This window comes from Saccopteryx bilineata, chromosome 4, assembly GCF_036850765.1.
Source record: "Saccopteryx bilineata isolate mSacBil1 chromosome 4, mSacBil1_pri_phased_curated, whole genome shotgun sequence".
Lineage (NCBI taxonomy): Eukaryota > Metazoa > Chordata > Mammalia > Chiroptera > Emballonuridae > Saccopteryx > Saccopteryx bilineata.
Genome location: NC_089493.1, coordinates 264,088,043 through 264,111,994, shown reverse-complemented (window position 1 = coordinate 264,111,994; position 23,952 = coordinate 264,088,043). Strand labels below are relative to the sequence as shown.

At 42.8% G+C, this 23,952-nt stretch overlaps 1 protein-coding gene across 2 annotated transcripts; it reads left to right on the top strand.

Moving 5' to 3' along the window:
* Positions 1 to 9,555: 9,555 nt before the first annotated feature.
* Positions 9,556 to 23,915, top strand: IFT22 (intraflagellar transport 22). 2 transcript variants are annotated; one of them, XM_066278038.1, is made up of 6 exons: positions 9,556 to 9,679; positions 13,838 to 13,914; positions 14,043 to 14,132; positions 14,409 to 14,611; positions 15,183 to 15,368; positions 23,249 to 23,915. In XM_066278038.1, the coding sequence occupies exons 1-5, from the start codon at positions 9,641 to 9,643 to the stop codon at positions 15,329 to 15,331; spliced, it is 558 nt and encodes a 185-aa protein (XP_066134135.1). In that variant the 5' UTR covers positions 9,556 to 9,640; the 3' UTR covers positions 15,332 to 15,368; positions 23,249 to 23,915. The 2 variants fall into 2 exon arrangements, with proteins under 2 accessions (XP_066134135.1, XP_066134134.1); XM_066278037.1 differs by lacking the exon at positions 23,249 to 23,915 and having other exon boundaries at positions 15,183 to 16,081.
* Positions 23,916 to 23,952: the final 37 nt, after the last annotated feature.

Sequence of the window (23,952 nt, the reverse complement as noted above, 5' to 3'; positions counted from 1 at the left end):
TAAATAAATAGATGAATAAATAACCAGAGTCCTTCTTTGTGGTTTATGTTTTTTTCTTTCTGTGTCACTTTGTCTTTCATGTGTTTAATTCTTTACATGACAGGCTGGACATGGAAAGTACAAAATTGTATAAGTAACTTATGACCCAGGATAATGTATCTTCCTCCAGAAAGGATCTGTGTTTCCTTCACCCAGGTACCTAGAGAACTAGCAATCTTGGATCCCCTTTACACACATACAGGGGCAGATTTAATGGCGGGCGCACACCCTGGGTCTCGACTTCTGAAGGGCCCCGCAAAACCCCAACTTTACACTTTTTTCTAATGACACCAAGTTTGCTTTCATATGTGCACTTTTAACATTAATAGTACATAATATTTTTTATTTATTTAAAAATACGGTTAACTTGTATTTTTATTTTCCCTGTCTCTCTTTTTTTAAGGGGCCCGATATTTTCTTCTGCGCCTGGGGCCTCAACCGACCTGAAACTGATCCACAGTCCTTGTCAGGACTTGTTCATTTCCACTTTACTTTTATACTGAGGTGAAGTCCTTCAGGACCTTAACCCCAAATCAGGGGAGGCTCATCAGTGCCCTTCCTCACTTGGCAGACCTTAGCCTCCGTTCCATGGTCCACACAGTTCTATTGTGCAGTCTTCCGGCCTCTTGACTGGCCCTTCTGAAACAGGCCAACAATTCCAGGGAAAATCCAGTCCCAACCATGACGCTCCTCTCCTTGGGCCTTCATCCTTCTCCGATCCTGATCAGGTAATTTTTCACTACTCTGTTCTTTTTCTGGTTCCTCTGGGCAAAAAAATTTTATATTTTTTAGCTGTTTTATTTTTTACACAGTAGAAAGGTTGGTCCAAATTATCAAGACTGCCTTTACAGAAAGTACACACTTCTCCTTGTATCAATAAATACATTTGAAATGGCAGTGGTTTTTTTGTAAAGTTATTACTAAACTGACAGGATTTTAGAATCAGCTTCAAAGATGGTCCCAAATGATACACATATCCTGGTATTTATACCCTTACGTAATCCCCTCCATTCAATGTGTGCTGACTACTGGCTCACTTCTAAGGAATATAATACAGCAAATGTGATGGGGTGTCACCTCTACATTTAGGTTACAAAGAGCCTGTGACTTCCATCTTGCTCACCCTCCCTTGTTCTCTCGCGTGCTCACTCTGATAGAAGCCAGCTGCCATATTACAAGTCACCCTATGGAGAGACCCACATAGCAAGGAAGTGAGGGAGGTCTCTGGCCAATAGCCAGCAAGGAACTGAGATTCTCAGAAACCGGATCCTGCCAACAGCCAGATAAGTGGTCTTAGAAATGGATCTTCCCTCACTCAAGCCTTGAGGAGGCTGCAGCCTTAGCCAACAATTTGAAGCCTGCTGAGAAACTTTAAGACAGTGACACCACTAGGGCATGCCCAGATTTCTGACCTAGAGAAATTGTGAGCTATAAATGCTTATTGTTTTAAGGCAGTTAGTTTCATAACGATAGGTAACTATTACACCTCCCATTCTCTTTTTAACCTATAGTCACATTTTCTTCCTCATAACTCCACTGAGACCATTTATCAGGATCACCAACTATCATGAAAATATATATTATTGACAGATACTACTAATCCTGGCAAAACATTGTTAAAACAGCCAATGGCAAAGTAATCTGCCAATAGCTATTAATATTTAAAGCACACGTTTGACCCTGCAATCCTCCTCCTGCTCCATAGATTCCAAAGGTAAAGGCGTAAGTATGTAAAGCCAAACATTCAAAATCATTATTGCTTACTGTTTTTAGTGGCCCTATACTAAATATCCATAATGAAGAAAATGTCTAAATAACTGTGATATAGTCAGACTCTAAATAGTATATAACATTTAAAAAAATGTAATAGAACTACAACAAATGACTTGGAGCAAGGTATTGTCAAATAAAGAAAGTAAAATATAGAACAATATTTAGGACATAATCCCATTTTTGTAAAACAATGACCAAAAATTAGTGCATGTGCGTATGTGTGTTGAACCAGTACATCAAGCTGACTTGATAGACTCATTTATTCAAACAACTTTATTCTTTCTCCCATTTCCTGCAAACTTTCTCTATAGACTAATTCTTCTCCACCCCTTAGATGAAATCTCAGGCACTTCCATAACTTTTCAGTCCCTCCCAGATAACAAGTTCCCCTAGCACCTTCAGCTCCAAGAATAATATTTTTTATTGAAAATATCCTGTCCACAGTAGTAGTCAAAACGCTGAGTATTACTCAAAGTCAGATCTGCCACTATCCTTTACCCCACCCAGCCCTCAGCCCCAGGCCAGCTTCAGACTGGTAGGACTAAAGCAAAAAAAAGAAAAAGAAAAAAAGAAAGACATGACCATCTTCTTTTCTCTTTGCTAGTCTTGTTTGTCTACTCCTGCTCCCCCCGAGTCTCATTCTGGGCTACTTCATGCTAGTCCACAGTGGAGTTGGGGTGCGGTTGGAGCAGATAGACAGGAGAGAAAAGGTCTTATTTAACAGGTGCAGACATAATCTAGCACTGGTGCCCTCTGGCAGTAGCAGATGCCCCCTGCTGAGTCGTGTATCTTCGGAGAACTTTTAAGGGTTCCTGGAACCTTCCCAACACAGGCTCTGGCTACTGCTTCTTTATAGTGCCCCACCCTCCAAGTGAAGGCTTGGAACGTCCTTCCTAAGCCCAAGCATTCAGTAGTCCACCTTTTCTGGGAAACTCATCTCTTCCTGGGGGTTCTCACAGGCAAAATCTAAAACGAATCAAAGCACGCTCCCTCCCACTTCAGGTCCCTAGAGAAATCTCTTGTATCGTTGGTGGCTCCCAGTGCACCCTCTTCCTTTCCCTATCCTCTTCCTTTCCCTATCCTCTTCCTTTCCCTACCCTCTTCCTTTCCCTACCCTCTTCCTTTCCCTTCCCTCTTCCTTTCCCTTCCCTCTTCCTTTCCCTTCCCTCTTCCTTTCCCTACCCTCTTCCTTTCCCTTCCCTCTTCTTTTCCCTTCCCTCTTCCTTTCCCTACCCTCTTCCTTTACCTTCCCTCTTCTTTTCCCTTCCCTCTTCCTTTCCCTTCCCTCTTCCTTTCCCTTCCCTCTTCCTTTCCCTACCCTCTTCCTTTCCCTTCCCTCTTCCTTTCCCTTCTCTCTTCCTTTCCCTATCCTCTTCCTTTCCCTTCCCTCTTCCTTTCCCTTCCCTCTTCCTTTCCCTACCCTCTTCCTTTCCCTTCCCTCTTCCTTTCCCTTCCCTCTTCCTTTCCCTACCCTCTTCCTTTCCCTTCCCTCTTCCTTTCCCTACCCTCTTCCTTTCCCTACCCTCTTCCTTTCCCTACTCTCTTCCCTTCCCTATCCTCTGGCCTTGGACTAGATCTCCCTACAGCTTCTTAAGCCTATACTCTTGCTGCCCAAACTCCAGGGGCCAAAGATTTTTTGAAGCTCCATCTCCCATTAGACCAAAGGTGAGCAAACAGCATACTCTCCAAAGAAATTTTCCGACTCGCTCCTCAACCTCATTACTCTATGATAACTTCCAGGTGATATGCTAAATTCTGCAGAAGTGGACTAGAATCTGGAATATACTTAACATGTTTTGTGAGGGTTTTTTTGTTTTTTTTTTAAATATCCAGTGGTTGTTTTTTTTTTAATTTTTTTTTCTTACAGAGGCAGAGATAGACAGGGACAGACAGACAGGAACAGAGAGCGATGAGAAGCATCAATCATCAGTTTCTTGTTGCGCGTTGCGACTTCTTAGTTGTTCATTGATTGCTTTCTCACATGTGCCTTGACCGTGGGCCTCCAGCAGACCGAGTAACCCCCTGCTGGAGCCAGCAACCTTGGGTCCAAGCTGGTGAGCTCTTTGCTCAAGCCAGATGAGCCCGCGCTCAAGCTGGCGACCTCGGGGTCTCAAACCTGGGTCCTTCCGCATCCCAGTTCGACGCTCCATCCACTGCGCCACCACCTGGTCAGGCTGTTTTGTGAGTTTTTAAAGCCCCAGCCAAAATCAGGAAATCACATTTTGGCAACTGTTATGTGTCTGTATGTGTATAGAGCTATGTAGAATGGGGATATATAAGAGGCATGAAGAAAAATATTGAGGGACACATCCAAGGTTGTTAGTGATGGACTCCCTATTGGGAGCTTGCTCATTGTCTGTCTCCTCACTGGAACAAAGACTTCAAGTATCAATAATAAGAAAGGAAGGGGAGAGGTCAAGGGTAAGGTAAGGCAGCAAAAGTAAAAGAAAGAGATTGCACCAAAAGAAAGCAAATGCATGGTCATATGTAACCATTATTATAAAACTACATCTATGTGTGGACATATGTTTAAAGATAGTAAGTGAAAATTATTTTTTAAAAGGGATCAATAGGCCCTGGCCAGTTGGCTCAGTGGTAGAGCATCGGCCTGGTGTGCAGGAGTCCCGGGTTCAATTCCTGACCAGGGCACACAGGAGAAGCGCCCCTCTGCTTCTCCACCCCTCCTCCTCTCCTTTCTCTCTGTCTCTCTCTTCCCCTCCCACAGCCAAGGCTCCATTGGAGCAAAGTGGCCCGGACACTGAGGATGGCTCTGTGGCCTCTGCCTCAGGCGCTAGAATGGCTCTGGTTGCAACAGAGCGACGCCGCAGATGGGGCAGAGCATCGCCCCCTGGTGGGCATGCCGGGTGGATCCGGTCAGGCGCATGCGGGAGTCTGTCTGACTGCCTCCCCGTTTCCAACTTCAGAAAAATACAAAACATACAAAAAAAATAAAAATTAAAAATAAAAGGGATCAATAACTTCCATCTTACCATATTCAATGATCAATTCTCAGGGCATCACCTTCCTTGACCTCACCGGATCAAGGTCACTTGACAAAAAGGACCACTCCCTCTCTTGCGGACGCTGTCTTCACTTGACTTGCTTGATGCCATTTTCTCGCACATCTCAGGGGGTTCTTTTTCAGCCTTCTGAGCTGGATTCTCCTCTAACAGCAGTGTCCCAGGGCACTCTCTGCTTACACTTACCTGCTCTCCTACACTTAGCCCTACTTGCTCTCTCTATTCTGCAGCTCTAATGGCTGATTGATATCTCTTTCAGATTTATATCTCTATCCTGATCTCTCCCATAAGGCACAGAAACCTACATCTCATTTGTCCTTCACAACTAATAAGCATTTCAAAACTGACATAATAAAAACAGAACTCTTATTAATCTCCCACACCCTTCCCGTCTGGTAATGGAAAAACTCATTCACACAACCACATAAGTTAATATTCTGGAAATCATCCTTAACTCCTCTGTCGCTCAAACCTGATGTTTAATCCATCAGCAACTCCTGCTGGCTTTACCTTCAAAATATGTCCCTGGTTCACCCTCCACTGTTATCATCATCATCCCTCTCTTAAGCTACATGAATACTCTCCTAATTTGCACTTATATGTCCAATCTTGCTTCCTTTGCTCCACATAGCAGCCTGTGATCACTTTTTTCTTATAAGAAAATAGTTTTATTCCTAATTTTTAGTTCCCATACAGCTTACAAATACATTTTTATTCTGATTATACAGCTTTGCAACTAGCAGAGCAGTTGAACTAACACCCATAAATACAAGTGAGGAAACAATATCTACTAACGTTTCTCTACATATAGTGTTTTGTGGTTTGTTTGTTTGTTTTGTTTTTTGAGAAAGAGAGAGAGAGAGAGAGAGAGGCAGCAACTCATTGTTCCACTTAGTTGCGCCACTGATTACTTCTCATATGTGCCCTGACCGGGGCTCAGAACTGCCATCCTGGGTTCAAACCCGTGACCTTAGCACTCCAGGTCAGTGCTTTATTCACTGTGCCACCAGCTAGAGCTGCTTAAACTATTCTTTTAATGTCACTTCTTAAAAACAATTACAAATAGACTACATAAATGAAGGCAAAAAAAGCAATTAGATGAATTTCTTGAAACACTAAATGTATAATAAACAGTGCATATTATCAACATTTACATGATTCACATCAAAATGATGGCATTCTAAAATTTATTCCTTTTAAAGGGTAAATTTATCAATAAAATATTATATGTCTTTTAATACAATGGTACAGGGCTTCATATGCTGCAGAAAAATTAAATGTAGACCTAGCCTGATTGGTGGTGGGGCAGTAAATAGAGCATCAACCTCAGACACTGAAGTCCCAGGTTCAAAATCCCAGGTCTCCAGCTTGAGTGCAGGCTCACCAGCTTGAGCAGAGATCACAGGCACTGCCACTGGCTTGAGCCCAGCAGTCACTGGCTTGAGTCCAAAGTCCCTTGTTTGAGCAATGGGGTCACTGGTTAGGCTAGAGCCACCCCTCCCCTCTACAAGGCACATATAAGAAGCAATCAATGAACAACTAAAGTAATGCAACTATGAGTTGATGCTTCTCATTTCTCTCCCTTCCTGACTGTCTCCCTCCCTCCCTCCCTCCCTCCCTCCCTCTCTCTCTCTCTCTCTCTCTCTCTCGCTCTCTCTCTCATGCACACACACACACACACACACAAAGTAGATCTAGTCATCAGCTTAAAAAAGAATCTTTTCCCATTAGCTTTTATTAATAAAAGAATCACAATGAGGTCATTAGGTCATAAATAAAACAGGTAAATTATTAATTACATGATTTGAGGTTTTGGATGAAAGCTGACAAAAATTAGTTTGCAATACAGCAAAATTATATACCCCACGCTAAAACCAACTGTTTAATATTTTTGCCTGTGTGAACTGCCCAAAGTGAAAAAAGAGCAAATTTTTTTTTTTTTTTTTTTTTTTTTTTTTTAGAGAGGAGGGGGGAGAGAGAAGGGGGAGGAGCAGGAAGCATCAACTCCCGTATGTGCCTTGACCAGGCAAGCCAGGGTTTTGAACCGGCAACCTCAGTGTTTCCAGGTTGACGCTTTATCCACTGCGCCACCACAGGTCAGGCAGAGCAAATGTTTTAATGATAGAAAATACTTAAAATATAAATCAGATCTTGTTAATCTCCTGCTCAACCCCCCCCCCCCCACACACACACACACAGTGACTTTTTGGCTAGACAGTCCCTCATCAATGTCAACTTTCCTCATTACCCTTGCTTTCACTCCTGGGAAAAGCAACACGCAAAAGTACAATCTACATTTCCCAGATTCCCTTACAGTTAAGGAGGCCACATGATCCAGTTCTAACCAATGAGACATAAGGAGAAATCACTGGATAGGGATTCTAAGAAAGCTACTGTTTTCCTGTGAAAAGGGGAAACTCTAGTACTGTATATCCATTGACATTTATTCTTCTTTGTTTCTGCCTAAAAAGCAAAAACCCAAAGGTAGAGCAGCCATGCAAAGGTGTCAGGACAGGAAGGGAGAAGGAATCTTGTTCCTTGAGCAACTGCTTCAGTTCCTGTATATCCATCCTTTGATTCCTTGTTAGGTGAGAAAAAAAGTAAATCCCTTACTTGGTTAAATTACTGTGTTCGAAGTTTCTATTATACAAAGTCAAATACAATCCTGCCACGGGCTTCCTATCACCTTAGTACAGGGGTCGGGAATCTATGGCTCGCGAGCCAGATGTGGTTCTTTTGATGGCTGCATCTGGCTCGCAGGTAAATCTTTAATTAAAAAAAAAATAACGTTAGCCTGACCAGGTGGTGGTGCAGTGGATAGAGCGTCGGACTGGGATGCAGAAGACCCAGGTTCGAGACCCTGAGGTCGCCAGCTTGAGCGTGGGCTCATCTGGTTTGAGCAAAAATTTACCAGCTTGGACCCAAGGTCGCTGGCTCAAGCAAGGGGTTGCTCGGCCTGCTGAAGGCCCATGGTCAAGGCACATATGAGAAAGCAATCAATGAACAACTAAGGTGTCGCAATGCACAACGAAAAACTAATGATTGATGCTTCTCATCTCTCCGTTCCTGTTTGTCCATGTCTATTCCTCACTCTGACTCTCTCTCTGTCTCTGTAAAAAAAAACCCACAAAAAAACACACAAACAAAAAAAAAAACGTTAAAAATATAAAACATTCTCATGTATTACAATCCATTCATTTCCTACCACTCATGTTCATGGTTGCGGGTGGCTGGAGCCAATCATAGCTGTCCTCCGGGACAACACCAAATTTTTATTGGATAATGCATAACGTACACGGGTCATTGTATGGCTCTCATGGAATTACATTTTAAAATATGTGGCATTCATGGCTCTCTCAGCCAAGGTTCCCTACTCCTGCCTTAGTAGAATAAATTCTCAGTCATACATGATCTCTCTAACAGCATCCCCTATTACACTCTCCCTTATTCTTCCTGCACCACCTCTTGGGCCCTCTGGGCTGACCTTGGAACATGCCAAGTTTACTTTCACCTCAACATTTCAACCCTTGTTGTTCTGCTGAAAACAGAAGAACAGGTGTTCTTCCAGGTGTTTCACAATATTTGTCTGAGCCCTCTCTTCACTCAGCTTTCTTCTTTAATTAATGTCTCTTCTGCACCAAAGTCTTACTTACCTTAAGCCATCCAAAATTGGTTCCTTCACACTCTAGTGATTTATTTTATTCATAGTACTTACCACTATCTAAAATCGCCTCTTCCTGAGAATGTTGTTTACTTACCGTATTTACCCATATTTAAGACGCACCTTAATTTGGGGGCCCAGATTTTGAAAAAAATGTAGTACCGGTAAGACTCAAGAGGTACAGGAACATCCCTAGTACTAAGAAGCGTGCCTGATACAAGATAGGCATTCAAAAGATATTTTACCAATCGATCAATTCATGTATTTTGATATTGAAATAGACTCTTCCTTACAGTTCACTCAGCAGTTCTTTGTAATACAGAGACTACTATTACTAGCCTACCAAAAGGTAAAGATTGGGTTTATTTTATTATTTCTTTTGTCACGTAAGTACCTTTTGGGGCTAGTATTCGTATATTGCCATTCTTGGCACATAGACGCTTAATTTCATGGCTTCACCTGAAATTCTGGACTGGGTCTGTAATTTACAAAGGACCTAATGACTGAATTTAGCAGCAATGCGTCCAAATACCCCCACTGACACTGAACACATCAGGGCAGTATCCTTTTGGTTTCTTACAGATCACTCATATGAGGATTAGTGATGAATCCCTTTACAGAGACCAGAGACTCGTTTTTTCCCTTGACCTCTTCCAGACTGAGCCAGGGATGTGATAAATCCGTTCTCGATGTAGCCAGCATCATGCCAAAGTGATAAAGGCGTCAGAGGACTGGTTCCCACCCCAGCTCACCAGCTAGTTTGAGCTGTCGGGAGTTAAAGCGAGAAATAAAATAGATCAAGGACCCGCAATGTCTACCCTCCCTACAGAGAGAGAGACCAGACTCGCGAGCTCTACAGTGTTCTCCGCTCAGAAAAGAGTCTGAATCCAGGTTTTCCTTTCCGTCCTACCCTCTCCCTCTGCCTTGCACTTTCAGCCTGAAGCCGGTGCCACCTTCCCGAGACAAGGCGCCCACCCGAGAGCCTTCAAATGCCCGGGACCCGCCCACTCCCGTCAGCCCCCGCGGGCCGCTCCCTGTCTCCATAGAAACGAAGGCAGCCAATCAGTGCGGCGACTTCCATTCCGCCTTGACAACAGCTCTATCTCAGACAACACTGTGTGCTGCTGTGGGTCTGCTGTCGGCCGAGATGCTGAAGGCCAAGATCCTCTTCGTGGGGCCCAGCGAGGTGAGGCCGGGGCCGGGGGCGGCGAGCGGAGGCGGGATACCCGGTGCTGTGCCCTGCGCCGGGAGCCCCCCAGGAATTGGGAATCCAGTCCCACCGCGCCCATCCGGGTGTGCGCCGCTGGCCTCACCGGGAACTCTGCGCCTCCAGACATTGACCTTGTTTCATTGAGGTCTGAACGCCCAAGGTAGTGAGTGGCGTTTGAAACCAGAACCAAGATCTCACTTTGCGTTCGAGGTTGTTCCTAATGAATATGTCTGTGGAACAAGAAAACCAAAAGTAAAGTCTGATTATCACCTGGTCTTGGAACCATTAGCTATTAATGAATGTGAGGTAGTGGTAGTGGGGATTATATCTACATATGTACTTCACACCATTCACAAAAATAAAATTCAGATGGGCTAAAGCTAAACATGTTTTTAAAAACACTGTGGAAGTCGTAAATGAATGGGAATTTGCGTTTTGCTGATGCTGTTTGCTCAGGGACAGCATTTGGAGAACCACTGTAGTAGGTGAATATATGATAAAATATGCTTTTAATCTTCAGATAGGGAAGATCTTCCTAAGCACAAAACAAATTCATGAAGAAGGCTTCAAAGAAATGACACCGAAGTTAAAGCTTGGGGAAAACATTTGCAAAATATGCTACAAAGAAAGGATTAACAGGTAGATCACAAAGAAAGTTTAAAAATCAGTAAAGAAAAGAGAAATAATCCAATAGAAAATTGAGCTAAGGCTCTGCGCAAAAGAAATACAACTGACCGGTAAGTGTGAGAAGAGCCCAGCTTCACAATCACAGGACCACAATTTACAACAAAAAGATGACATTTATTTACCCATCAGATTGGATGAGAAAAGTTTAGAAGATTAACATCCAATGTTGTTTGGATACTTGTGGAGAAGTGAGTACTGTAGGATTCTGTTGATGGGGCTATAAATTGATAACAGCTTTTTTGGTGATCAAATTGTTAAAATGTAAAATGTGCCTAGCTTTTAGTGCTGCACTTACATCTCTCAGAATCTATAGTAGCTGAGTACCTGTCCATGTACCCCATGACTCATGTACAATATCGAACAATTGGAAACATTCTAGGTGCCTTCAATAAGAATGTGTAAATACACTAAGGTACTTTCTTACTTTGAAAGACTGTGCAGAAGTTAAACTAAAACAGGGCAAGTCTGTGTGTACTGACATAAAGAATTCTCCAAGATATAAATTATTAAGTGAAATAGACAAGTAATAACAATATGCAGAGAATTATGAAAAGCAAAATAAGCATAGATATCTTTTTTAATGGAAATTCTCAAACTTATACAAGGAAAAAAGAACTATGACTCCTAGTACCCATCAAACCAACTTCAACAACAATTTTTTTTTTTTTTTTGTAAGAGAGAGAGACACAGATAGGGACAGACAGGAAGGAACAGAGATGAGAAGCATCAATTCTTTGTTGCGGCATCTTCGTTGTTCATTGATTGCTTTCTCATATGTGCCTTGACTGAGCGGGAGTTACAGCAAACCAAGTGACCCCTTGCTCAAGCCAGAAACCTTGGGTTCAAGCTGGTGAGCCTTGCTCAAATCAGATGAGCCCACGCTCAAGCTGGTGCACTTGGAGTTTTGAACCTGGGTCCTCTGCGTCCCAGTCCAACGCTCTATCCACTGCACCACCACCTGGTCAGGCCAAAATATATTTCTGAAAATACATTTTTCTCTCCCTCACTACTCTTCAAACTTACTTTCTATTCCTTTAACATGCTGTGCCCATTCTGGCCCTGGTGCCTTTGAACTACCTATTCCTAGAAGCCTCAGTTGACATATTGTCATTCAGCCCGCAATTTAAACTTCATGTAGGCTTTCCCTGATCACTCATCCAGTCGATCATATCACCCTGCTTAATTTTTATACTAGTACTTATCAGTACCTCATCTTTTTCTAATCTATTCAATAGCGCCTGGCACAAGGTAGACACTTAAAAAATATTTTTAGGGCCAAACAGGCAATTTCTTCATCCACCCATAAGAACCTACCTGCTTTAAAAATTGGGTTTAATCCTTGGCTGTGTAGCTCAGTTGGTTGAAGCATTGTCCCAATATGCCAAGGTTGCAGGTTCCATCTCTGGTCAGGGCGTGTATAAGAGAGTCAGCCAATGGATGCATAAATAGTGGAACAACAGGTCGATGTTTCTTTCCCTTCCTTCCTCTCTAAAACTCAAAAAATAAAAATTTTAAAAATTGGTTTTAATATCCTGGCCGGCTAGCTCAGTGGTAGAGCATCCGCTCAATGTGTGGAAGTCCCAGGTTCAATTCTGGCCAGCGCACACAGGAGAAGCACTCATTTGCTTCTCCACCCTTCCCCCTTTCCTTTCTCTATCTTCCCCTCCCGCAGCCAAAGTTCCATTGGAGCAAAAGTTGGCCCAGGCACTGAGGATGGCTCCATGGCCTTTGCCTCTGGCACTAGAATTGCTCAGAGCAATGCCCCAGATGGGCAGAGCATTGCCCCCTGGTGGGCATGCCTGGTGGATCCCGGTTGGGCGCATTCAGGATTGTGTCTCTCTGCCTCCCGCTTCTCACTTCAGGAAAAAAAAAAAAAAAAAGATTGGTTTTAGCTAACTAGTATATATAAACTTTAAAGGCATAGATCAAATATACTTTAATAATGTTTTATATATCAGTGTAGCTATATGCACATTTAAAGATATGTTAAGCTATATGCATTCCATGACAGTTTTATTCAAAACCTGCACCTTTGACACCCAAGTTGTCTTTATAATTAGAGCCACTTTTTGAATTACCTAACAAAGCAACCATCTAAGATACAACACTTTTTGAATCTGTGTATTAACCTGTTCCTGGAAATGTATTCCAGCTCAAAGAACTGTTCCTATAACATCAGCCCATTTGCTTTATTTATTCATCCTGTAGATAAATATTCATGATGTCTACAACATAATCACAGTAAGTTATAATTTGTGATAATTTGTCAGGCCATATCCTCAGGGAAAATTCCTAATGTGATAATGTTAAGCCCCTCCTCTCCCTTTTTTTTTTTTCCTGATTCTCTTCTGTGACCTCTACAAGCCTCCCAAACTGGCATTGATTGAGGTCATTCTAGTCAAGCAGTAGTTGTTCAAAATAAAATAACAACTGCAGAGCAAAATTTGAGAGGTTTTTTTTTTTTAATTTTTATTATTATTATTTTTTTATTTATTCATTTTAGAGAGGAGAGGGAGAGACAGACAGAGAGAGAGAGAGAGGAGAGACAGAGAGAAGGGGGGAGGAGCTGGAAGCATCAACTCCCATATGTGCCTTGACCAGGCAAGCCCAGGGTTTCGAACCAGCGACCTCAGCGTTTCCAGGTCGACACTTTATCCACTGCGCCACCACAGGTCAGGCGAGAGGTTTTTCTTATAAGGACTCAAGTATAAGAGATTCCCTGTCTGAGAAATAACTTAAATGGAGAAAAAAATGGTTTTATATTCAGGCACATATATGGTTTGTAAAAGAATGATGCAAATTTATAGGAAAGATCTGAAAAACGTTCTTACCTTTGGGGAGTGTATTGGATGGATAGACAGATGGATGCTTTGGGTGGAGGACCAGAGGGCTGTTCATTTTTCTAAAAAAGAAGAATGTGTATTATTCAGAAGGAGAAGCAGCCCTACGTGCAAGTGTGGCATAGCCAGCCAGGAGTCCCCAGACCTGAAACCCAGCTCCAGCTTTGACCTTCTCTGTGACCTTGAGGAACTCCCTTCTCCTTTCTTGGCCTCAGTGGCTTCCTAATGAGCTGTGACAGACTGTGGTTTTTCCTGAAGATATGGAGAGGAGCAAGTAAGGAAAAGCTCACGTTAATAATTTTTTTTCTGTTCTTAGATGAGTTCACTGAGAGCCAGCCGGGGAAGTCCACGTAGATAAAGTCTCCCAGTGGCAGAGCCAGTGCTGGAATCCCCTGCTCGCTGGGTCCCAGAGCAGACTGTGCCCACCACACAGAGCATGCCAGCAAGGGCCACCCAGCCAGAGAGCCTTCTGCCCTGGTGATCCCACGGTGGCTATGGCCTGCACTCCATCCACCGATTCCAAGCTGGCTATTGGAGGGCTCATTTATGGTTCACTTTTCTGCTCTTAAGAAAAAAAAATTTTTTTTGTTATCTTCATTTTTCACAGAGTGGTAAAACTGTTTTGGCCAACTTCCTGACAGAATCTTCTGAAATCACTGAATACAACCCAACCCAAGGAGTGAGGTGAGCCCTGACAAAGCCGTGTCCCAGAGAGTACCTGTCCATCACCCAGCATTCACTTTGGGTGCTGGTGGCAACCCAAATTTATAATGTTTCCAAAGTAGAGATGCTGCTGCTGTTTCTGTTTATAGGATCCTGGAATTTGAGAACCCGCACGTTACCAGCAACAACAGAGGCACAGGGTGTGAATTTGAGCTATGGGATTGTGGCGGCGATCCAAAGTACGTCCATCTCCTTTAAGAGGGTTGCTTCATCACATGATTCAAAAATCAGCTGCCCACCAAGCACCTTGGCCTAGCACGCTTCTTAGCATATATATTAGGGGCTTGGTCAGGTGTTTGGTGACATGCTTTGCTCTTGAAATTTTAGTGATTGGGTTTGGGTTTCAAAACAATGAGAAGTCACACAGCAGTTATCAATCGTAAGATAATATTTTTAAAGTCCACATTAGCAACCAGATACACCTAACATTCACTGAATCCTTTGCTGTCTTGAAGGTTTGAGTCTTGCTGGCCAGCTCTGATGAAGGACTCTCACGGCGTAGTGATCATCTTCAATGCTGACATCCCAAGCCACCTGAAGGAAATCGAGATGTGGTATTCCTGCTTTGTTCAGCAGCAGTTCTTACAGGATGCTCAATGTCTGTTAATTGCACATCACAAACCAGGCTCTGGAAGCAATAAAGGAAACCTGTGTTTGTGTAAGGAGACTGCAATTCTCCTCTCTGCTTTTGTCTTCATTGTATATTACTCTGTGTCTTTGCAAGCAGCAGCTTTTGCAGTTAGTGAGCACCTAGTGTGTCCTAAGCATTTTTCCAACCATGCAAATCAGAATTGCCAGATTGGAAGAACTGTTATACCATCCAGGCCAGGACATGGATACTGTAAAAGCAGGTAGATACCGAGAGGGGAAAACACCTGGTTTTAGCCACTCGTTGGTACTATTAGTGCTACTCTTTCCTGACTGGACTTTCTCAAGAAAAACTCCAGTTTGTATGTGACACATAACATTACAGAGATGACAATGTGATCATAGAAAATGACTACATTATTCAGCAATCTCCTCCTTTCTGGCAGAAGAACGAGGAGGACCTGGTGGTGGCTTGTAGAGCTGTCACCCTGATGACAGGTGGCAGTCTGGTGAAACCTTCCTGTGTTCAATTATGTCAAGCAAGACACAACTTTATTTTTGGAATTTACAAAGTTAAATTTAGAACTAGAAATGGCCCTGAATAAAAGTCCATGCCTAATTACCTTATTTTCCTTTTTAAGCACCACCCCTGAACAAGCTGAAGCTGGTGCACTCGAATCTTGAGGACGACCCTGAAGAGATCCGGATGGAATTCATTAAGTATTTAAAGAACATAATCGACTCTGTGTCTGAGAGCAGAGACCGGGAGGAGATGTCAATTATTACCTAACTGGCCTGCATTTGGACTCTTCCACCTTCCAAGTGAGGTCAGCTTCTTTCTAAATGCAGATCTGAAATCTTACCCAGCTACTGATATTTTCTTCTCCCTGTGGCTCGACAAATTTTCCTTATCTGCTCAAAGGTACCGGTCACCCAAGGAGTTAAGTCATTCCATCTATCTCTGTCTTAACCTAACCCTGTATTTCCCCAGGAGCAATGCTTTGGTATTTACTTATCCAGTGTTCGTGGTGACTTTACAGAACATAATGACCATGAATAATGAGAACCCACTGTATCTTTGTCGCTTGCAATTTAAAGGTTTTCAGGTTAGTTCAGTCTCTAATAAATATTCAATTAATTTAAGATTACAATCCACTTCCTCTCCATTCTCCTAACATGGTATAAGAGTGTCTGGACAGTGTGCCCTTGTTGGGGTAGAGCAGCTGTTCCAAGGGCAGGTCCCCTGGTTCCCTCTCTGACCTCTGTCAGTATGTCAATGGCCACCCTACTGGCCAGGTTTGTGGCATGGGCTTTCCCTGTGGAACTGGTGGTCCCCAGGCTGAGCTGGCCTCCTCCTGGCAGGGCTGGCCCTGCACATCTCCGACAGCCATCTGTGTCCTCTGCCCATCCCAGGTTTCTTTGTGTCTGTGGGCAGGATCTACTTTACCCCTTGCCATAGCTGACTGTCCAGTTCATTCTCCATGCTCAGCTTACTGGGAGAAAAACACGATTGGGGAGTGGGCAGCAGGTAGTGAGAATATGGCAGGTTAATGTTTTCAAAATATATTATCCCCGTTACTATAGTAAGAAATGCAATGATATTTTCATTATAAACCTACAAGAAGGTTTACCTAATCACTTAGGATATTTATAAAAGTTTAACAATACTATTGTCCTTTTTTAAATTGTAAAATATACTAAAATTTACCACTTTAGCCATTTAAAGTGTGCATTCTGTGGCATTAAGTACATACACATTATTATTGTGAAACCATCACCACCATCCATGTCTAGAACTTTTTCATCATCTCAAACTGAAACTCTGCACTAACTCTTCACCCCCCATCCCCCTTCCCCCACCCCGGTAACCACCGTTCTACTCTCTGTCTCTATGGATTTGACCACTCTGGCTACCTCATATGAGTAGAATCATATAGTATTTGTCCTTTTGTTACTGGCTTACTTCACTTAGCATAATGCTCTCAAGGTCCATCCATGTTGTAGCACGTGTCAGAATTTCCTTTTTGAGGTTGAACCATATTCCATTGTATGAATACACCACATTTTGTTTATCTCTTCATCTGCTGATGTACATTTGGGTGTTTCCACATTTTGGCTATTGTGAGTAATTTGCTAAGAACATTAGTGTACATTTTATCTAGGATATTTCTGAAGAATTTTTCATTTAACTTCTCCAATATTTCACTATTATTTATATGTCCCTGGTATATGGATACCATACAAAGTGGAAGGTAGGCTATATGTGTATCTCCTAAAAAAGTCTTTTATGACCTCAAGGGAATTTAATTCTCAAATATATTTTATGTAATATTTAAAAAGCACTATAATACTCTAATAATAACTAATTTGTGAAAATGCTCAAAAGATTTAATGCTTTATAACCAAAGGTGGTAAGTATACAGCTCTTTGTACAAGCAAGTTTGTTTAATGATAATCTTAGGGATTCTTGTTCATTCATAGTTTTTATAATTGTAATTTTGTAACATAGCCAACCTGAAAATACATTAAGTAGATAAAAAGTTAGATATAGGTATTCTAAGGTGAGAGAGGGAGAAAAGAAGAGGCAGTTGAGGTGAATCAGTGTGGCTGGGTACATCTCGTGTTTACGGTGAGGAGGGCCGAAAGGTAGCAAAGTGGGCAATCGGAGTGAGTGGTATTTGCAGGTAATGACAACCCGCTGTAAGTTTAGACCAGTGGTTCTCAACCTTTCTAATGCCGTGACCCCGCAATACAGTTCCTCATGTTGCAGTGACCTCAAACCAAAAAATAATTTTGGTGGCTACTTCATAACTGTAATTTTGCTACAGTTATGATTCGGAATGTAAATACCTGATGTCCATTATGTATTTCCCGATGGCTTTAGGCGACCCCGCCGGGGTCGTGACCCACAGGTGGAGAACCTCTGGTTTAGACTGAACTGCAGTCAAGTGTTAGTGAACCGCCTGGGTTATCCGTGAGCACATTTGAAGGCCAGGTTAATTTCCTCCTGCTGTCCAACCAGCTCTCAGTTAGGACACATGCAAAGAACACAAAATAATGTCGTTAATGCAAACCGAAGCAAATCATGATTACATAATAGCTGCAGTAATAGTAATTGATTTTGCAGAATACAAGCTCAGAAAAAAAGATAATTTATCTGATTTTTATTGATCATCCCAGAACTCAATAGAAAAATTAACCCAGCAGCTTTCATTGATACTAACGGCCAGAGTACAAGCCTTGTAAGTCTTTGAATTGAGAAAAGTGTTTTTGATTTTAATAGGCCACACATGCACAAGGTACAAGAGGACATTCAGTGATATCTTCCTGTTTTCTGTGTCCCTCCTCTCAGAAGTTACCACCCTTACCTTCCATATTCTGTCCCCGGAGGCTGTGCAGTTACAACTGTGTTTTATTAATGGATACAATGGCAAACTATTCTCACTTACTTTTTTCACTTTTTAATCTCAGGAATTTGTATAACTATATATATAGCTGCCATATTTTTTATAGCTGCATAATATTTCATAGAACCATTTATTTGGCATTTTATATTAGATATTTTATTTTATTTTTGTGAAGGAGGGAGAAGTGTTGCAGTTCAAGTCCAAAGTCCTCCTGCTGCTGAATTCCCTCATTTTTTTAAAGATTTTATTTATTGATTTCACAGAGAGAGGAGGCGGAGGAGGAATGAGAAGTTTCAGTTCATAGTTGCTTCACTTTAGTTGTTCATTTATTGCTTGTCGTTATGTGCCTTGACCAGGCAAGCCCAGGGTTTCGAACCAGTGACCTCAGCACTCCAGGTTGATGCTCTATCCACTGTACCACCACAGGCCAGGCTAGATACTTTAAATAATCATTTTTGTTGAAATACATTTTTATGGATGGACATTTTCAATGGTATTGAAAAACATGATTTGGGGTAATATCTGTTTAAATGTGGAATTTTAGAGAGGTGGCTTCAACCATCAGTCCTATCAAGAGAAGGTTAGAATACGATTGCTGGCCTCGGTATCCTAGTTTTGATTTATGATTTCACAGAACTATTTTCTTTATTTATTCTTTTTTTTTTTTTTAGAGAGGAGAGAGAGTGAGTGAGAGAGAGAGAGAGAGAAAGAGAGAAAGGGGGGAGGAACAGGAAGCATCAACTCCCATATGTGCCTTGACTAGAGAAGTGCAGGGTTTTGAACCAATGACCTTAGCATTTCAGCTTAGTTTTTTTTTTTTCCTTTTTTTTTTTTTTGCATTTTTCTGAAGCTGGAAATGGGGAGAGACAGTCAGACAGACTCCCGCATGCGCCCCACCGGGATCCACCCGGCACGCCCACCAGGGGCGACACTCTGCCCACCAGGGGGCGATGCTCTGCCCCTCCAGGGCATCGCTCTGCCATGACCAGAGCCACTCTAGCACCTGGGGCAGAGGCCAAGGAGCCATCCCCAGCGCCCGGGCCATCTTTGCTCCAATGGAGCCTTGGCTGCAGGAGGGGAAGAGAGAGACAGAGAGGAAGGAGGGGGGGGGGTGGAGAAGCAAATGGGCGCCTCTCCTATGTGCCCTGGCCGAGAATCGAACCCGGGTCCCCCGCACGCCAGGCCGACGCTCTACCGCTGAGCCAACTGGCCAGGGCATTTGTTTTTTTTTTAATTTATTCATTTTAGAGAGGAGAGGGAGAGACAGAGAGAGAGAGAGAGGAGAGACAGAGAGAGAGAAGGGGGGAGGAGCTGGAAGCATCAACTCCCATATGTGCCTTGACCAGGCAAGCCCAGGGTTTCGAACCGGCGACCTCAGCATTTCTAGGTCGACGCTTTATCCACTGCGCCACCACAGGTCAGGCCTACACAGAACTATTTTCTAACTGAAAATTATTTTTGCTATGCCTCTATTAGCATATGGTTGAGATAAGATTTCTTTCTTTGTTTCACAGATGTGACAATGCACATGAAAGCCACAGATGCATAAAGTGGCCTGCTGATACAGGGAATTCAGCAGGACTCAAGTGAATGCATGGAGCAGTGAGTGAGACTGCCGGTGTGGATGCGTGTGTGTGGGTGAGGGAGTGGAGGTGAGTGAGTGTGAGTGTGCAGGGGAGGGGAGTGGCAGGAGAAGGTGGGTTCAGGTGGTGAAGAGCCTCTCAGGAGTTGGGGTTTCATCTTACAGGCATTAAGATGCCATTGAAGGATTTCCACTGCAGATTCATGTGGTCAGATCTCTATTTTATTTATTTATTTATTTATTCATTTTTAGAGAGGAGAGAGAGGGGGAGAGAGAGAGAGAGAGACAGAGAGAGAGGAGAGAGAGACAGGGGGGAGGAGCTGGAAGCATCAACTCCCATATGTGCCTTGACCAGGCAAGCCCAGGGTTTTGAACCGGTGACCTCAGCATTTCCAGGTCGATGCTTTATCCACTGCGCCACCACAGGTCAGGCCAGATCTCTATTTTAGAAAAACCCCTGGCCCTGGCTGGTTGGCTCAGTGGTAGAGCGTTAGCCCAGCGTATGGATGTCCCAGGTTTGATTCCCAGTCAGGGCACACAGGAGAGGCAATCATCTGTTTGTCCACCCCCTCCCCCTCCCTTCTCTCTCTCTCTTCTTCTCCCGCAGCCATGGCTCAGATAGAACAAGTTGGCCCCAGGTGCTGGGGATGGCTCAGTGGCCTTGCCTCAGGTGCTAAAATAGCTCAGAGGCTGAGCAATGAGCAAAAGCCCCAGATGGGCAGAGTACAGGGATTGCAAGGTGGATCCCAGTAGGGGCATATACAGAAGTCTGTCATTTGCCTCTCCACTTCTCACTTAAGGGAAAAAAAAGGGGGGAAGAAAAACCCCTCTGATGGCAGCATGAGAGCTGGATTGAAAAAAGGTCAAGTCTCCAATGGCAAGAGAAGTGAAGGCAAAAATTAATGAATGGGACTACATCAGACTAAGAAGTTTTTGCTCAGCAAGGGAAACTGATAACAAAATAAACAGAAAGCCAACTAAATGGGAAATGATATTTTCAAACAACAGCTCAGATAAGGGCCTAATATCCAAAATATACAAAGAACTCATAAAACTCAACAACAAACAAACAAACAATCCAATAAAAAAATGGGAAGAGGATATGAATAGACACTTCTCCCAGGAAGAAATACAAATGGCCAACAGATATATGAAAAGATGCTCATCTTCTTTAGCTATTAGAGAAATGCAAATCAAAACGGCAATGAGATACCACCTCACACCTGTTCGATTAGCTGTTATTAGCAAGTCAGGTAATAGCAAATGTTGGAGAGGCTGTGGAGAAAAAGGAACCCTCATACACTGTTGGTGGGAATGTAAAGTAGTACAACCATTATGGAAGAAAGTATGGTGGTTCCTCAAAAAACTGAAAATAGAACTACCTTATGACCCAGCAATCCCTCTACTGGGTATATATCCCCAAAACTCAGAAACATTGATACGTAAAGACACATGCAGCCCCATGTTTATTGCAGCATTGTTCACAGTGGCCAGGACATGGAAACAACCAAAAAGCCCATCAATAGATGACTGGATAAAGAAGATGTGGCACATATACACTATGGAATACTACTCAGCCATAAGAAATGATGACATCGGAACATTTACAGCAAAATGGTGGGATCTTGATAACATGATACGAAGCGAAATAAGTAAATCAGAAAAAAACAGGAACTGTATTATTCCATACGTAGGTGGGACATAATAGTGAAACTAAGAGACATTGATAAGAGTGTGGTGGTTACGGGGGGGGGAGGGGGGAATGGGAGAGGGATAGGGGGTGGGAGGGGCACAAAGAAAACAAGATAGAAGGTGACAGAGGACAATCTGACTTTGGGTGGTGGGTATGCAACATAATTGAACGACAAGATAACCTGGACTTGTTATCTTTGAATATATGTATCCTGATTTATTGATGTCACCCCATTAAAAAAATAAAATTATAAAAAAAAAAAAAAAAAAAAAAAAGAAAAAAGGTCAAGTATAGAGGTGGCTGCTGTTACACTTTGGTTTTGGCAGCATCACTACAATCTTCAAAGCCAGAATGATCTAATCTCTGCTCCCTCTTGACATTGCCTTCTCTCCTGTGTATCTGACTCAAATCTCCCCCTTTTACTCCCTTTTAAGGACACATACAAAATTGCAGTTAGGGCCCACTCAGATAACCCAGGATAATCTCTCCATCTAAGAATCCTTATATCTGTAAAGGTGCTTTTCCCAAGAAAACATTTAAAGGTTCCAGAGATTAGGACCAGATAACTTTGGGGACCATTATTCAGCCTACCGCAGATTCCACTCACTGAGGCATTAATGGAAAAGGAGTAGCAAGTTTGTGGGAAGAAGATGAAAAATAACTAGTCCAAGATGATCCATCAAGTCAGGGACAGAATTGCACCTCTGGTCTTCCCACTGTCTGCAGTAACTAGGCAGAGTCCCCAAGTGGATGTGGCTAAGAGTGTCATCCTCTGAGACTAAACCTAGTGAGGCAACTCAGCCAGAGCTACAACAGCAGGGCAGATAACCATTTTTGAAATTGAAAATGGTTTGCAAATATGTTGCTGCTAGAACTAGCATGTATTTCTTGCAACCAGTCAAATGACCAAGTAGTATTCTGGAACTCTATCTGTTGTAAAGACAACCGTGACTTACTCACATTGTAACTTGAAAGCCCATCTCTCAAATTTTTTCAGGAAAGCTCCTGGAGACCATTATACATTTTTGTGGAACACCAGCAGACTGTTATGTCAATAGGGTAGGCTAAGTTGCTATAACAAAGAGTGGAGCTTTGTAGTAACCGAGGACATATATACAAGTTAATACAAATGCAGCACCCCTGATACCCATTGAAAAGTGCCTGCATTTGTGTTTTTGTTTGTTTTGAGAGAGACAGAAACAAGAAGGGAGAAAGATGAGAAGCTCCTAGTTACATCACTTTAGTTGTTCATTGATTGCTTTACATACGTGCCTTGATTGGGGGGGGGGGAAGGGGGAGGCTCCAGCTCAGCCAGTGACCCCTTGTTCAAGCCAGCGATCTTGGGCTCAAGCCAGCAACCTTGGGCTTCAAGCCAGAGACGTTTGGGCTCAAGCCAAGGACCCCTCACTCAAGCCAGATGAGCTAGTGTTCAAGCCAGCAAGCTCAGGGTTTCGAACCTGAAACCTCAGCGTCCCAGGTTGATGCTCTGTCCACTGTGCTATGACCGGTCAGGCAAAAGGTACCTGCATTTGTACCACTTAAAAATTACTCTGAACTATGGCTCTTCTTGGTCTTGACTTCAGCCTCCCCTACCTGATTGTTGAGAATTACATGAATATCCTGGCCTTGGCTTATGCTTTCTCCACAAATGTACTCTCTCCTTAAGCAAGAAATCAATGGTGTCACGTTTTCAAAACCAAAAAAAAAAAAAAAAATTTAAACAAATGAGGAGGGAGGACAGTCTGCTTTTGAATGTTAAGAATAGATAACATATTTTTTTCATGTAACTTCTTAGCTGCTTTATCAGTTAAATAATTCTCTACATTTATGATACCGGCCATTCTTCCTACTGAAGTTAAAAGCCAATGGAAATTGCATGTCTTCCAAGTATTCCCACTTCAAAAGGAAAGTTTTTAGTGCTTTGATGGGAACAACACCTCATCTATCTTTCTGCTCCCTACAGTTCATCCCTATCTAGACTTTTTGATAGCTTTTAAACGTATGCCTCCCCTCTCCCGTCCACAGTGTTGGAGTCCCCAGAGCACTCGGAGTCTCCCCAGGCCTCCAGCAGCACGATCACCCGTGATTGGGAAGCCACAGGAAGCAGACTGGCTGCCAGCCTCGCAGAGCCACCGCTGGCCCCCGTCCTGAGTGGTGTCCACCAGCCACCAGACTTCCAGAGGCGCTAGGCTCTTTTGAGCTCCACCCTCCACTCTCCCTCCTCAAACCTCTTTCCTCCTCCCCACCTTGCCCCGCAAGCAGAACAGTTGGGTTCTTTTATATCAGATCAGCAAAACACCAAAAAGGAAGTTGAGAGAACCCCACTCTTTCCTACCCAAGCCACACATGAGCCTTCCTGACACCCAGTAATCGTGTGCCTTGCACCAAGTGGATTATAAACAAGCAGCCACAAAAAAAAGAAAAAAAGAAAAAGAAAAGTATGCTTCCATTCTTTAAAGCCTCAATACAGATTCACTCCACACTTACTAGCTCTTTGGATCAGGCATAATTATAGATCTTAGACATTCAAAATGTGTAAAATAAAAATCCCTCACCTATTTTATATTTGTAGTCTTATTGGAGTTTTGTAATAAGTGCTTTATACAAGAACCATTCTTTTTAAGTATTTTGTGTGACTTTATAAGGCCTAGAAAACACCTAGGTATGAGTTAACCATATCATGTAATAAAATATTTTGTCCAGAGGAATAAAATCCTAATTTTATCAGA